Source organism: Mustelus asterias, chromosome 22 (assembly GCF_964213995.1).
Source record: "Mustelus asterias chromosome 22, sMusAst1.hap1.1, whole genome shotgun sequence".
In the NCBI taxonomy this organism is placed as follows: domain Eukaryota; kingdom Metazoa; phylum Chordata; class Chondrichthyes; order Carcharhiniformes; family Triakidae; genus Mustelus; species Mustelus asterias.
This window is the reverse complement of record NC_135822.1, coordinates 9,160,763-9,177,600: the sequence shown is the minus strand read 5'-3', so window position 1 is coordinate 9,177,600 and position 16,838 is coordinate 9,160,763. Positions and strand designations below refer to the sequence as shown.

The 16,838-nt window shown below is 47.0% G+C and overlaps 1 protein-coding gene across 1 annotated transcript in view; it reads right to left on the bottom strand.

Annotated features, from left to right (window-relative positions):
* The window catches only part of klhl17 (kelch-like family member 17), a 101,685-nt gene that overhangs the window by 55,749 nt on the left and 29,098 nt on the right, over nucleotides 1-16,838 (bottom strand). The window contains exon 4 of the mRNA XM_078238737.1: nucleotides 16,672-16,760. Coding sequence (XP_078094863.1) covers nucleotides 16,672-16,674 — 3 coding nt within the window. The 5' untranslated portion in view covers nucleotides 16,675-16,760. The remainder of the gene's footprint in view (nucleotides 1-16,671; nucleotides 16,761-16,838) is intronic.

Here is a 16,838-nt window from a genome sequence, read left to right as displayed (position 1 = left end):
CGAACAAGCGCTGGAGTGTGACGACGAGGGGATTTTCACAGTAACTTCATTGCAGTGTTGATGTAAGCCTACTTGTGACACTAATAAATAAATAAACAAACTTTAAAACTTTTCTGCCGAGGACACTTTAACTGGCAGCTCCAATAAATATCTATGATGTTCTTCTCTTCACTCCCTGCTTGGTGTCACCGTTCCACTTGTAAAAAGTAGATGGGGAGGCGATGGCCTAGTGGTATTATCGCTCGGCTAGTCATCCAGAAACTCCGCTAATGTTCTGGGGACCTGGGTTCGAATCCCGCCACAGCAGACGGTGGAGTTTAAATTCAATAAAAATAAATATCTGGAATTAAGAATCTACTGATGACCATGAAACCATTGTTGGAAAAACCCATCTGGTTCACTAACGTCCTTTAGGGAAGGAAATCTGCCGTCCTTACTCGGTCTGGCCTACATGTGACTCTAGGTTAACTCTTAACTGCCCTCAAGGGATGGGCAATAAATGCCAGCGGCGACGCCCATGTCCCACGAATGAATTTTTAAAAAGCCTTGGGTTGCTTCGAAGCAACTATTGATAACAGAGCACATCGCAGCTTCTCTGCTGTTGGAGGGAATATAATCCTGTTCACTTATTTGTCAGTCTGTATAACAAGATAACAGCAAAATGGCTGGTGGCTTCGTGGAGAGACCGGGTGCTGATGTGAGTTGGACAAATTGCTTCCATCTGTGAGAATTTCCCTACTGGTGTCATCGAGTAACAGTGAACTTGGTTAGTCGCGATACAGTTTCCTCTTGGGGGCGTGAACCACAGCACAAATATCCCATAACTGGCCGCTGAAATCAGAATATTCATTCACTCCATTGGAATAGTTGATAGAATCATAGAATCCTACAGTGCAGAAGGAGGCCATTCGGCCCATTGAGTCTGCACCCACCACAATCCCACCCAGGCCCTATCCCCATAACCCCATGTGTTTACCGTAGCCAGTCTCCCTGACACTAAGGGGCAATTTAGCATGGCCAATCCACCTAACCCGCACATCATTGGACTGTGGGAGGAAACCGGAGCACCCGGAGGAAACCCACGCAGAGACAGGCGGAACGTGCAAACTCCACACAGACAGTGACCCAAGCCGAGAATCAAACCCGGGTCCCTGGCACTATGAGGCAGCACTGCTAACCACTGTGCCACTGTGCCACCATGTGGGTGTTGGGCATTTTTTAAATATATTCATTCATGGGACGAGGATGCTTTGGAGAATCATAGAATCTCGACAGTGCAGAAGGAGGCCATTCAGCCCATCAAGCCTGCGCCACACAACAACAATCTCACCTAGGCCCTATCCCCTTAAACCCCTGACAGTAAGTATGGCCAATCAGCCCAACCTACACATCTTTGGACTGTGGGAGGAAACTGGAGCACCCGGAGGAAACCCACGCAGACACGAGGAGAACATGCAAACTCCATACAGACTGTGACCCAAGGCAGGAATTGAACCTGGGTCCCTGGCGGTGTGAGGCAGCAGTGCTAACCACTGTGCCACCCAGTCGCCCATGGAGAGAGTGCAAAGAAGGTTTACCAGGATGTTGACTGATCTGGAGAGTTTTAGGTATGAGGAGAGGTTGGATAAACTCGGATTGTTTTCACTGGAAAGACGGGGGTTGAGGGGGGATCTGATAGAGGTCTACAAAATTTTGAGAGGCATAGACATTGTGGATAGTCAAAGGCATTTTCCCATGGTGGAAAAGAACATAAGAACTAGGAGCAGGAGTGGGCCATCTGGCCCCTCGGGCCTGCTCCGCCATTCAATAAGATCATGGCTGATCTTTTCGTGGACTCAGCTCCACTTACCCGCCCGCTCACCATAACCCTTAATTCCTTTACTGTTCAAAAATTTATCTATCCTTGCCTTAAAAACATTCAATGAGGTAGCCTCAACTGCTTCACTGGGCAGAGAATTCCACAGATTCACAACCCTTTGTGTGAAGAAATTCCTCCTCAACTCAGTCCTAAATCTGCTTCCCCTTATTTTGAGGCTATGCCCCCTAGTTCTAGTTTCACCCGCCAGTGGAAACAACTGCCCTGCTTCTATCTTATCTATTCCCTTCATAATCTTATATGTTTCTATAAGATCTCCCCTCATTCTTCTGAATTCCAATGAGTATAGCCCCAGTCTACTCAGTCTCTCCTCATAAGCCAACCCTCTCAACTCCGGAATCAACCGAGTGAATCTCCTCTGCACCTCCTCCAGTGCCAGTTTCTCAAGTAAGGAGACCAAAACTGTACACAGTACTCCAGGTGTGGCCTCACCAGCACCTCATACAGCTGCAACATAATCTCGCTGTTTTTAAACTCCATGCCTCTAGCAATGAAGGACAAAATTCCACTTGCAAAGGTTGCAAAGGTTGACTACAAGAGGGCAGAGGTTTAAGGTTAAAGGTGGCAAGTTTAGGGGAATGTTTTTCACACAGAGGGTGTTGGGTGCCTGGAACGCACTGCCAGTGAGGGTGGTGGAAGCAGGCATGTTAGCAACATTGGGCATCGCATTCATTGCCCATTCTGAGTCATCCTTGAAATGTGTGGCTTGCTGGGCCATTTCAATGGGCAGTTGAGAGTCAGCCACATTGCTGTGGCTCTGGGGTCACATGTAGGCCAGACCAGGTGAGGACGGCAGATTTTCCTTCCCTAAAGGACATTAGTGAACCAGATGGGTTTTTCCGACAATCGACAATGGTTTCATGGTCATCAGTCAATTCTTAATTCCGGATATGGTATGGAGGGCATTAGCTATGAGGAGAGGTTGGAGAAACTTGGTTTGTTCTCACTGGAACGACGGAGGTTGAGGGGCATGGACGGAGTGGATGGTCAGAAGCATTTTCCCAGGGTTGAAGAGTCAATTACTAGGGGGGAAAGGTTTAAGGTGCGAGGGGCAAGATGTACGAGGCAAGTTTTTTTACCCAGAGGGTGGTGGGTGCCTGGAACTCGCTGCCGGGGGAAGTAGTGGAAGCGGATATGAGAGTGACTTTTAAGGGGCGTCTTGACAAATACATGATGGGAATGGAGGGTTATGGTCCTCGGAAGGGTAAGGGGTTTTAGTTGGGCAGCATGGTCAGTGCAGGCTTGGAGGGCTAAAGGGCCTATTCCTGTGCTTTAATTTGTCCAGATATTTTTTTATTGAATTCATTTCCACCATCTGCTGTGCAGGGATTCGAACCCGGGTCCCCAGAACATTAGCTGAGTTTTCGGATTAATTGCCCAGCAATAATACCATTAGGCCATCTCCTTCCCTGGTTGGTGAAGGTACAAAATTCATTTCAAACACAGTTTACGGAGTGTCATTCTCATAGCTACAGCCATCAATATTTAACAGGAAGGTCTCCTTAAAGCCAGCACAAGGAAACGCAGGCTCCAGTAATCTCCCGAGTGGGAGAAGCTGTCGTATCCTCTATACCACTTCTAAATTTAGAAGCCAGGTTCTCTGTGCAGCCATTTTCTTGAATAGTCATCAATAATGTTTCTCGGAATCTGGAACTGTGCCAGGAGCAAGGCTGCAGTGAGTGAGCGCAGGGAAGGGAGGTAAGTGCAAACACAGCATAAAGATTTTACAAGGGATATATTGAGAAAAAGAAGGGATGAAAAGAGAAGCAAAAGAGATGAGGAGGGATTGGAAGAAGCTCAGGTGTAGCAAAGGCCCGTTGGGCTGAATGGCCCATCGATAGACTTTTGATGGGCGAAGGGGATCAAAGGTTATGGGGAGCAAACAGGAAAGTAGAGTTAAAACATAATCAGCCATGATCTTATCAAATGGTGTAGCAGGCTCGAAGGGCTGCTCCTGTTCCTAAGTCATCTGTCCCTATGTCCGTGTAATTATGTGATTCATTGTAAGAGCGCACCAAATGTGACGTTGACTTTTCTGGTACAGAAGCATCTTTTTTTTTTAAAACAGTGCAGAAGGAGGCCATTCGGCCCATCAAGCCCATACCGAATCCCTGAAAGAGCATCCCACCCTGGCCCACCCCCTCCCACCCTACCCCCACAACCCCATGCATTAACGTGGCCAATCCACCTAACCGGCATACCTTTGGACACTAAGGAGCAATTTAGCATGGCCAATCCACCCAACCTGCATATCTTTGGACTGTGGGAGGAAACCGAAGCACCCGGAGGAAACCCACACAGGCATATGTTCCATTTCTTTGATGATTTGTCAGTTTAATCACAATTGTTGGTGGATTTCAGACATGGGGAAAAAAAACCAAGGAAAAAAATCCTAGAAAACGATGTTTGACGACAGAAGGTTCTTTCATTGGGATGTTTGTTGTATAATCAAGAGTAAGAACATACAGATGAACGTTGTTAATTAAGAATCTTGAGCACATATAAAGGAAGATTGGGAATATTATTTTATTAAGTTTCTGTTACAGTTTTTGATTTTTATTAGAATGTCCCCTCAAGAAAAATTGGGTCCAGGCAGCAGTTGGTTGAGGGGGCCATTCAGCACAACTTCCTACCTCAATTCCGTGGCTACATTCACAGATGGGAGAGGGAACACACAGTGTTCCACTTGTGGTGGTAGTGTGCTATTGCTGTAGAATTATATATTTTTTAATGTTTAAGGGGATGGTTTTAAAGTTCAGTTTTTTTCTCTAGACAGTCAGTGCATCTGGTAGGAATACAGCTCAGATGCTGAGAAAGCAGGATAATTACTCATTTTAACCATGTGCTGTTTACTTAGGAGAGAGCTAATGGACTTCTATTTACAAAAGAAAATGGTCCACTGGGGTGATTGATTAAAGGAATGGAAGGTGGGTTTAGATTGACAGGATCATGTGATAATGTGGTTAATGGGGGGAGCTAGGTAGGTAGCAGAGAAAAAACAGCTTCCAGTTCTGGTTGGGGTTTGTTTAAAGACAGAGGTCTGCAAGCTCCACCAAATCTCTCTGAAAACTTCCAGACTGACTACACCCCTTATAGCAAAATATAGTTATGGTCGCTAACCGTATTTAAAGTGGAATTTTAAGTCTGTAAGAGAATGTTGCTTATTTGGAACTGAAACAGTGATAAGTTAGAAATTAAAGTTGTTTCCTTTCATTTTTAACTATTGCTCAACTGGTAGGAGTTAAGCTGCTTCATTTTGTTGGAGTTATACTTAAACTGTGTTGTTAAATAAAGTTTGTTTTACTATAAAAGATCTTGAATTTGTAAGTGGAATTACTTCTGAAGCGAAGCATGTTCTCCTCACATTTATTCCAAAACAGAAAGATTGTTGAGGTCTAATCTGATTTCCTCATGTAGTGTGGGATTCTGGTCCAGGACCCTAACACAATGGTACACTTGATGCCTTCCATGCCGAGTGAGCCCCCCATGGGCTGGAGTGTATTAACTCCACCCAAAATATTACGTCAATTTGAATAAGTTTTCTTTAAAGTTCTGTTATTGTGTCCAAGGGGCTATTGATCAGTTTATTAATTAATTCGTTTATTTGTTTAGCCACAATAGTATAAAAAAAGGCTAGCTAATGCTCGTAAGACACATGTTCACATCCCACCATGCCCACTGGGCGAGTTTGAGATTTTTTTTTTTTCCTTTCTGTACTTTAATTCTAATCAAAGAAGCCAATTCAAATGAAGCCCAATCATGGGCCCCACATGAGTGATGAACCAGATCCAAGCTGACAAGACAAGGATATCCCACCTCATCTTGGGCTCGATCAGACAAGATCCAAGCTGACAGGATGAGGCATTGCACCCCCTCCCGGGCTTCAACCTGAGCTTCATCTTAGCTGAAAGACCGAGAAGACTTTGAAAAACTGCATCGGGTAAAGCCTCGGTTTAACCTCATTGGCTACCCTGAACCTTTACTCTACCCTAGCCTGGGCAAACTGCCATCGCTGGCATCAGCAACCCCCCAGTGCAATGGGTTAGTCTCGTCCCCTGCCTGCTCATGGTTTTGCCCCTGCGTTAAACTGCCTCATCAAGGGTAGCGCATGTGTTAATTAGTTTACTTGACTTACTCAAAAGCGTATCGAGGAAGAGTGCCCGGACATTGAGTGTTGGCAAGAGAAGGCTCTAGTGAGACCACATTTAGAATAGTGCGAGCAATTTTGGGGTCCCGTATCTAAGGAAGGATGTGGTGGCCGTGGTGACGGTCCAGAGGGGGTTGACGAGAATGATCCCGGGAATGAAAAGCTTGACATAAGAGGAGCATCTGAGGACTCTGGGTCTGTACTCGATGGAGTTTAAAAGGATGAGGGGGGATCTCATTGAAACTTACAGAATACTGAAAGGCCTGGAAAGAGTGGACGTGGGGAAGGTGTTTCCATTAGTGAGAGAGACTAGAATCCGAGGGCACAGCCTCAGAGTGAAGGGACGCTCCTTTAAAACTGAGATGAGGAGGAATTTCTTCGGCCAGAGGGTGGTGAATCTGTGGAACTCATTGCCACAAAGGAGGCTGTGGAGGCCGGGTCATTGAGTGTCTTTGAGTCAGAGATAGAGAGGTTCTTCATTGGTAAGGGGATCAAGGGTTACAGGGGGAAAAAGGAGTAGAATGGGGTTGAGAAAGACACATGTTCACGTGTGAAAGACCTACCTGGATAGTCACATGAGCAGCCTGGGAATGGAGGGATACAAACGATTGGTCTAGTTGGACCAAGGAGCGGCACAGGCTTGGAGGGCCGAAGGGCCTGTTTCCTGTGCTGTACTGTTCTTTGAGAAACTTATCAGCCATGATTGAATGGTGGAGCAGACTCGATGGGCCGAATGGCCTAATTCTACTCCTATATCTTATTGTCTTAAGAGGCATAATTATGTAATTCTGTAAATAATGTATTAATTACTACTAATTACTAGATTTAAATTAAAAACAAAAGGATTGGTGTCTAGTTTCCTACCTCACCATCTGGGTTTAGAATGGATTAGCAGGTGAGGTCTGGGAATACAGATAGAGAGCAGGAATGCATCGCAGGACTCAGATCAACTGGAGAGGACACTCTGCTCTCTGGGGAAAGGAAATATACAGCGAGGGTTGAGAATTAAAATTACAAATTTGGGGCAGCACTGTGGCACAGTGGTTAGCACTACTGCCTCACAGCGCCAGGGACCCGGGTTCGATTCCCAGCTTCAGTCACTGTCTGTGTGGAGTTTGCATGTTCTCACCATGTCTGCGTGGGTTTCCTCCGGGTGCTCCGGCTTCCTCCCACAGTCTGAAAATATGCGGGTTAGGTGGATTGGCCATGCTAAATTACTCCTTAGTGTCAGGGAGCCTAGCTAGGTAAATGCATGGGGTTATGGGGATAGAGCCTGGGTGGATTGTGGTTGGTGCAGACTCGATGGGCTGAATGGCCTCCTTCTGCGCTGTAGGGATTCTAGAATTAATCATGAAAATGAGAAAACTTGAATTTTCTCTGTCATGGAAGTGTGTGACCCTTGCCCTGGCGTTGGGTCACATTCCAAAGTGAGAAAGGGAGAGAGAGAGAAAGAGAGAGTGAAAGAGAGAGGGAGAGAGAAAGAGTGAGAGAGAGTCAGAGAGAGAGAGAGAGAAAGAGAGAGAGGAAGAAAGAGAGAGAGAGGAAGAAAGAGAGAGAGAGAAAAAGAGAGAGAAAGAGAAAGAGAGAGCAAGGTGCATAAATGTTTTTGGATTATTTCATCACGAGGCATCCCATCAAAGCAGGAATTTTATGAGCGTATTGTGAAGTGTAAGCACGGCAAATCCTGATTCTTTCAAGGGTTTCATTGCTGGTGACAAATTCTCTGACTGTTAGGCTCACATTGAAAATGAACTCCTTGCAGTTGGATCATTGGTTGCTGTGCTGGAATGCTTCGAGGCTGCTGGTGATATGAGTTGGTCCTGCTTTACTTTCTGGGGGAGATTCAAAGCACCAGGTCAGGTGAAGTCACTGCGGATATGCAAAGCTGCACAACACTTGGACCACTGGTCAAAAGTTGCAATGGTGCCTTTGGCTTCCTAGTCAGGGATTTCCGTGACTGTTTTCAGCAAGACAAGGGTATAGGCTGCACTGTTGGCTCACAGCGCCACGGACCCGGGTTCAATTCCCGGCTTGGGTCACTGTCTGTGCACAGTCTGCACGTTCTCCCCGTGTCCACGTGGGTTTCCTCCAGGTCTCCGGTTTCCTCCCACAGTCCAAAAGACATGTTGGTTAGGCGCATTGGCCGTGCTAAATTCTCCCTCAGTGTACCCGGATAGGTGCCGGAGTGTGGCGAATAAGGGATTTTCACAGTAACTTCATTGCGGTGTTAATGTAAGCCGACTTGTGACACTAATAAATAAATAAGAGACACTAGTGCAGTAATGGAACAAAGAACAATATAGCACAGGAACAGGCCTTTCGGCCCTCCAAGCCTGTGCCGACACTTGACACCTTTCTAAACTGACCTTTTGCCTCAATGCGGTCAGTATCCCTCTAATCCCCGCTTATTCACGTACCTGTCAAGATGCCTCTTAAACGTTGGCATGTTTTTAATTTGTTCCTGGGATGTGGACGTCACTGGCTGGGGCAACATTTATTGCCCATCCCTAACTGCCCATCAGAAAGTGATGATGAGCTGCCTCCTTATACCGCTGCAGTTCATGTGGTGTAGGTACACCCACCGTGCTGTTAGAGAGCGAGCTCAAGGATTTTGACCCAGTGCCAGTGAAGGAATGGCCGATATATTTCCACGTCAGGATGGGATGTGGCTTTGAGGCGAACTTCGAGTTTAAAAGTTTTTAAGAGTTTATTTATTAGTGTCACAAGTCGGCTTACATTAACACTGCAATGAAGTTACTGTGAAAATCCCCTAGTTGCCACGCTCTGACGCCTGTTCGGATACATTGAGGGAGAATTTAGCACGGCCAACGCACCTAACCAGCGCGTCTTTCGGACTGTGGGAGGAAATCGGAGCACCCGGATGAAACCCACGCAGACACGGGGAGAACGTGCAGACTCCGCACAGCAGTGGAGTTCGAGGTGGTGGCGTTCCCATCTGTCTGCAGCCCCTGCTCTTCTAAGTGATGGAAGTTGCAGGTTTGAAAGGTGCTGCTGAAGTGAGTTGCTGCGGTGCATCTTCTCGCTGGTACACACTGCTGCCACTGTGTGTCAGTAGTGGAGCGAGAGTGTGTTGAAGGTGGTGGATGGGGTGACGTGCAAGCAGGCTGGGATGTCCCTTATATAAAAAGCAAACTGCATTGGCCATGTTAAATTCTCCCTCAGTGTACCCGAACAGGCGCCAGAGTGTGGCGACTGGGGGATTTTCACAGTAACTTCATTGCAGTGTTAACGTAAGCCTACTTGTGACACTAATAAATAAACTCTTAAACTCAAAGTTCACCTCAAAGCCACGTACCATCCTGACGTGGAAATATATCGGCCATTCCTTCACTGGCGCTGGGTCAAAATCCTTGAGCTCGCTCCCTAACAGCACGGTGGGCGTACCTACACCACATGAACTGCAGTGGTATAAGAAAGCAGCTCATCATCACTTTCTGATGGGCAGTTAGGGATGGGCAATAAGATGCCCTAGCCAGTGACGTCCACATCCCAGGAACAAATTTAAAACATGCCAACGTTTAAGAGGCATCTTGACAGATACGTGAATAAGCAGGGAAAAGAGGGATACTGTCCGCATGGAGGCAAAAGGTCAGTTTAGAAAGATGTCATGTGTCAGCACAGGTTTGGTGGGCCGAAGGGCCTGTTCCTGTGCTGTATTGTTCTTTGTTCCATTACTTTGTACTGCTGGAACCTGAAACAAAAACAGAAAATGCTGGAAAATCACAGCAGGTCAGAGAGCATCTGTGCGGAGACGGAATAGATCATAGATAGATCATAGAAACCCTACAGTGCAGAAAGAGGCCATTTGGCCCATCGAGTCTGCACCGACCACAATCCCACCCAGGCCCTACCCCCATATCCCTACATATTTACCCACTAATCTCTCTAACCTACGCATCTCAGGACACTAAGGGGCAATTTTGGCACGGCCAATCAACCTAACCCGCACATCTTTGGACTGTGGGAGGAAACCGGAGCACCCGGAGGAAACCCACGCAGACACGGGGAGAATGTGCAGACTCCACACAGACAGTGACCCAAGCCAGACAGTGACAGTAGAGGCAACGTTTCGAGTCTGGATGACCCTTTCTGGTGCTGGTATTTCCAGGAATGGGACACAAAACCACACCAACATGAAAGGCATAAATTTCAGGGAGAAAGGACACTGCAAAATGATCGAATCATTATGGAGCAGCAAACTAACTGTAGTTATTAGCTACCGAAAAAGGGAGGCAGTGGCATTGTGGTATTGTCACTGGAGTAGTTATCGAGAGACACAGGGTAATGTTCAACTCCCTGAATTCAATAAATATCTGGAATTAAAAGTCTAATGATGACCACAAAACCCATCTGGTTGATCAATGTCTGTTCGGGAAGGAAATCTGCCCTCCTTACCTGGTCTGGCCTACATGTGACTCTACAAGTCCTCTGGCCCAGCAAGCCACTCAAATGTATCAAACCACACGCCACCACCTTCGCAAGGCCAATTAGAGATGGGCAATAAATGCTGGACTAGCCAATGACACCCACATGCCGTGAATGAATTAAAAAGGATATGGTCGGTTCCAAGAATTAACCCTTGAAAAATTAAGATGGAGTGAAGATGACCTCAATAAGTTAGTACACATTATAAAACCAGAACTGCTGGAGATCCCCAGTTCCATCTTTCACGTTAGGTTTCCAGCTTTACAAGTCCAAGCTTCTATCAATACCACAGCAAGGGTTCTAATTCACTGTGTACTCTTGTCCATAATTCTCCTTGATCTAGAACACAGAGTGGGAACCTAGAATCACACCCCTACAGTGCAGAAGGAAGCCATTCAGCCCATCGAGCCTGCGCTGACCACAATCCCACCCAGGCCCCATCCCCGTAATGCAATGTATTTACGCTGCTAATCCCCCTGACACTAAGGGGCAATTTAGCACGGCCAATCCACCTTAACCCTGCACATCCTTGGACTGAGAGAGGAAACTGGAGCAGACACGGGGAGAACGTGCAGACTCCACACAGACAGTGATCCAAGCCAGGAATCGAACCCAGGTCCTGGCGCTGTGAGGCAGCAGTGCTAACCACAGTGCCAACCTGCCTAATCGGTTCACTCCTATTAGCCCTTGCCCCTTGCGGGTAGAGCTACACCTCAGGTAGCCCAGATACATTTTTACTTCCCATTTCTGATTCTTACTGATCCCAATAAGGATGGCACGGTGGCACAGTGGTTAGCACTGCTGCCTCACAGTGCCAGGGACCCAAGTTCAATTCCGGCCTTAGGTGGCTGTTTGTGTGGAGATTGTACATTCTCCCCGTGTCTGCTTGGGTTTCCTCTGGGGGCTCCAGTTTCCTCCTACAGTCCAAAGATGTGCAGATTAGATGGATTGGCCATGCTAAATTGCTCCTTACTGTCAGGGGAACTAGCAGGGTTAATAACTGGGGTTACGGGGGATAGGGCATGGGTGGGATTATGGTCAGCCGGCTTGATGGGACTGGTAGCCTCCTTCTGCACTGTAGGGATTCTGCGATTCTATGGTTCTGATATTACTGAGTTTTTCCATCGAGTTCACCTATTGTTTCTTCTCCCTATTTTACTTTATAAAAACACATCCTCCATCTGCTCAGATCAGAGGACAGAAGTGCTTCTGACTCTTGTACGACCTCACCGCTCGGGACCTTACAACTCAACAACTTGTTCAAGAGAAGCTGTTTTTGCTATCTTCAGCTGCTTTTGCTGGAAGGCCCAAGTTGCAAGAGCCTGGCCTACAGGAAAGAATTCGGTCTATCGAGACCTGGACCTAATGGATTCAACAGCCAGTGAGGAAGCATTGCTTCAAGAGGATAGGCTAATTCATCTTCAATTCTTCACTGAAATATGCACACCGTGAAGCTAATTTCACAAACAAGAGAATTCCCATATTGAAACAACACCTCTTGACAGGGTGGTCGAGGCTAGTCTGGAGGAGGAAATTTCTGTTGGGGATATTCATGGACAACGGTGGACATTTTCCTGCCTGATATATTAGCAGTGGCATTATCCCATTGAAAAGGAATGGTGCAACAGCCCCATAGAGTAATAGAGGAATGTCGCAGCGCGTAATCGTTCCACACACTAGCATTGCCAACAGGAATTTATCATAGAATCCTACAGTGCAGAAGGAGGCCATTCAGCCCATCGAGTCTGCCCCTACCACAATCCCACCCAGGCCCTATCGCCATAACCCCATGCATTCACCCTAACTAGTCCCTCTGACACTAAGGGGCAATTTAGCATGGCCAATCCACCTAACCCACACATCTTTGGACTGCAGGAGGAAACCGGAGCCACTGGAGGAAACCCACGCAGACACGGGGAGAATGTGCAGACTCCGCACAGTCAGTGACCCAAGCCAGGAATCGAACCCAGGTTTCTGGCGCTGTGAGGCAGCAGATGTTCTTACAATCCAGGGCGAAGTTTACCGTCCTGCTTACCACGGGAATCGAAGCAGGTGAGGGGGCAGACCACGGAAAGGTCCATTGGGTGGGATTTTCCGGTTTCAGGGCGAGCGCAGCTGGAAAGTCCCACCCTACGCGTGCTGCAGTTCATGGAGGAGAGCACGTCATAATGACCTTACGACCTCAAGCTCCGCTCTTCATAAACAATGAACAAATGCCCACTTTTCCCCATAAACCAGCCTCCCATCCATTGACTCTGTCTACACTTCCCGCTGCCTCGGCAAAGCAGCCAGCATAATTAAGGACTCCACACACCCCAGACATTCTCTCTTCCACCTTCTTCCGTCGGGAAAAAGATACAAAAGTCTGAGGTCACGTACCAACCGACTCAAGAACAGCTTCTTCCTGCTGCTGTCAGACTTTTGAATGAACCTACCTTACATTAAGTTGATCTTTCTCTACACCCTAGCTATGACTGTAACACTACATTCTGCACTCTCTCATTTCCTTCTCTATGAACGGTATGCTTTGTCTGTATAGCACGCAAGAAACAATACTTTTCACTGTATGTTAATACATGTGACAATAATAAATCAAATCAAATCAAATTAATCGTCTGCTAACAAAGCGGGTTTACAGCGCAGTCTGAACAATGCATTCTCTCAGCAATGCATTTTGCGAACAAGTTAATTACCACGAGGAATGGGGAATCTCCCAGTGTTCAGAGCCCACCTCTTATAATCGGCAGGGTGGCACAGTGGTTAGCGCTGCTGCCTCACAGTGCCAGGGACCCGGGTTCAATTCCAGCCTCGGGTCACTGTCTGTGTGGAGTCTGCACGTTCTCCTCGTGTCTGCGTGGGTTTCCTCCGGGTGCTCCGGTTTCCTCCCACAGCCCACAGATGTGCGGGTTAGGCTGATTGGCCATGCTAAATTAACCCTAGTGTCAGGGATGGGGATGGGGCCTGGGTGGGATTGTGGTCGGTACATACACGATGGGCTGAATGGCCTCCTTCTGTACTGCAGGGATTCTATGATCCAGTAGACGAACGCTTCCTTTCTCGGTCTCTCTTCGCTGCAAGGGATCTATTTCGAAATAAGTTGGGACAGTCCCCATCCAGATTCCAACACCAAACCAACATCAGTTTGGCAATTTCCCCGAACCTGGGGTTTCCCATCGGGGAGTCAAGATTCACAGGGAGTGAGGGTCAAGGACATAATGTTGTCTGCTCTGCCAGATTTCTCTTTGATCATTGGTAGTGCCCATTGGAGAGGCCACGGTGCGACTGGCAAGAAGTGACAGAACAATGTAACTCATCCAATAGGCCTTGTTGTCTCGGGGTGAAGGCAAATAATACCATCAGCAGAGAGGTTCAACAAACTGCCTTTCCTTTTCCTCGCCACGAGTTAACTTCCGGCCCTAATTTTCCCACAATGCATTTTCTTTGGGTATTTTCCCACAATGCCTTTTCTTTGGGTATTTGGCCATTTTATGCCCCGTGACCCCCGTGTGAACTGCAAACTGGTTGAGATGCTTTTGTGCCAGGTCCTCACCTCACCAGATTAAAAAGCCTTTTATCCCGTCAGCAGCGAGTGGGACTTAGACGCAAGTCCCCCAGTTCACGCGACAATGGGCTAGCCCACTGCATTGTAGCAACAGGCCAAACTCAAAGCCTTCAAAATAGGGGCCTAAATAAAGCCTTGCTGCACCTGCCAATCAAACAACACTCAATATAAAATTGGAAACTTGGATCATAGAATCCTGCAGCGCAGAAGGAGGCCATTCGGCCCATTGCAGCCTCCTTCTGGGGGCGAGGGCTGTGCCTATTCAGGAAACACAGAAAAATAGGAGTAGGCCATTCGGCCCTTCCAGCCTGCCCCACCGTTTATTTTGATCATGGCTGATCATCAAATTTAATACCCTGATCCTGCCTCCCCCCCCCATGTTCCTTGATCCCTTTAGCCCCAAGAGCTACACCTTATTTCTTCTTGAAATCACACAACAAAGGAACAAGGAAGAGTACAGCACAGGAACAGGCCCTTCGGCCCTCCAAGCCTGCGCCGATCATGATGCCTGCCTAAATTAGAACCGTATGCACTTACAGAGTCCGTATCCTTCCATTCCCATCCTATTCATGTGTTCGTCTAGATGCCCCTTAAATGCCGCTATCGTACCCGCTCCCACCCCCTCCCCGGGCAGCGCATTCCAGACATTCACCACCCTCTGTGTAAAAAGACTTCCCTCACACATTTTCTCTAAACTTTTCCCCACGCCCCTTAAACCTATGTCCCCTCGTACTGGACTTTTCTACCCTAGGAAAGAGCATCTGACTCTCCATTCTGTCCATGCCACTCATCATCTTGTAAACCTCCATCAGGTCATTTTGGCCACAATTACTTTCTGTGGCAGTGAATTCCACACATTCACCACTCTCTGGGTGAAGAGGTTTCTCCTCACCTCAGTCCTAAAAGGTTCACCCTTTAGCCTCAAGCTATGACCCCTGGTTCTGGACCCCCCCCCCACCATCAGGAACATTCTTTCTGAATCTATCCTGTCTAATCCTGTTAGAATTTTATAAGTTTCTATGAGATCCCCTCTCATTCTCCCAAATTCCAATGAATACAATCCTAACCAACTTAGTTTCTCCTCAAATGACAAACTAGACATTCCAATAATCAGTCTGGTAAACCTTTGCTGTACTCTCTCTATCACAAGAACATCCTTCCGCAGATAAAGAAAACGAAACTGAATACAATCCTCCAGGTGTGGCTTCACCACACCGAGATAACAAGGACTCTTATTTATTGACTACAGCTCAGCCTTCAACACCATTATTCCTACGCAACTCATCTCCAAACTCCGTGGCCTGGGCCTCGGCACCTCCCTCTGCGACTGGATCCTGAACTTCCTAACCCACAGACTACAAACAATAAGGATAGGCAACAACACCTCCTCCACGATTATCCTCAACTCCGATGCCCCACAAGGCTGTGTTCTCAGCCCCCTACTATACTCCTTATACACCTATGACTGTGTGGCCAAATTCCCCTCCAATTCGATTTTCAAGTTTGCTGATGACACCATCGTATTGGGTCGGATCACAAACAATGACGAGACAAAGTACAGGAATGAGATAGAGAATCTGGTGAACTGGTGCGGCAACAATATCTCTCCCTCAATGTCAACAAAATGAAGCAGATTGTCATCGACTTCAGGAAGCGTAGTAGAGAACATCAATGGGGATGAAGTAGGAATGGTCGAGAGCTTCAAGCTTTTAGGTGTCCAGATCACCAACAACCTGTCCTGGTCCCCCCCATGCCGACACTATAGTTAAGAAAGCCCACCAATGCCTCTACTTTCTCAAAAGACTAAGGAAATTTGGCATATCGGCTGCGAATCTCACCAACCTTTACAGATGCACCATAGAAAGCATTCTTTCTGGGTGTATCACAGCTTGGTGTGGCTCCTGCTCTGCCCAAGACTGCAAGGAACTACAAAAGGTCATGAATGTAGCCCAATCCATCATGCAAACCAGCCTCCCATCCATTGATTCTGTCTACACTTCCCGCTGCCTCGGCAAAGCAGCCAGCATAATTAAGGACCCCACGCACCCCGGACATTCTCTCTTACACCTTCTTCATTCGGGAAAAAGATACAAAAGTCTAAGGTCACGTACCAACCGACTCAAGAACAGCTTCTTCCCTGCCCCCTCCCCTGGAGTTTGGGAGGGTGAGAGAGGATCTCATAGAAACTTATATCAGACTTTAGAATGGACCTGCCTTGCATTAAGTTGATCTTTCTCTGCACCCTAGCTATGACTGTAACACTGCATTCCGCACTCTCTCGTTTCCTTCTCTATGAATGGTATGCTTTGTATAGCGTGCAAGAAACAATACTTTTCACTGTATGCTAATACATGTGACAATAATAAATCAAATCAAAAAAAAAATCACCAACACCCTGTACAATTGCAGAAAAACATTCCTGTTCCTAGACCCAAATTCTTTCGCTAGAGGGAGACTGGGGTGGGTGCAGTTAAATGGGGAGACTTTCAACTCATGGTTACTAGTTAACATGCAAAGCAAGCCAGCTTCAAATTTAATGTTAACATGTATGTACAAGCAAATCATAGATCACCCCTGCCGTTGCTTAAGCAACCAAAATGCTCAAAGGTTCGGCTTGCTTGAAAAGGTGGCAACACTTACCATTCTCACCTTCCAGAGGTTTCTTCAGTGAAAGATCCGCCGAGAGAGGTGTTTGATCGGCGGAGTTTAAATTTGTGAAATGAGGAAGTCTGAAAAGCAGAGAAGCGAATAACACAGTTTTAAAATCCGGAAGCTATCTCAAGGAAATTACTGACGATTTTCTACCG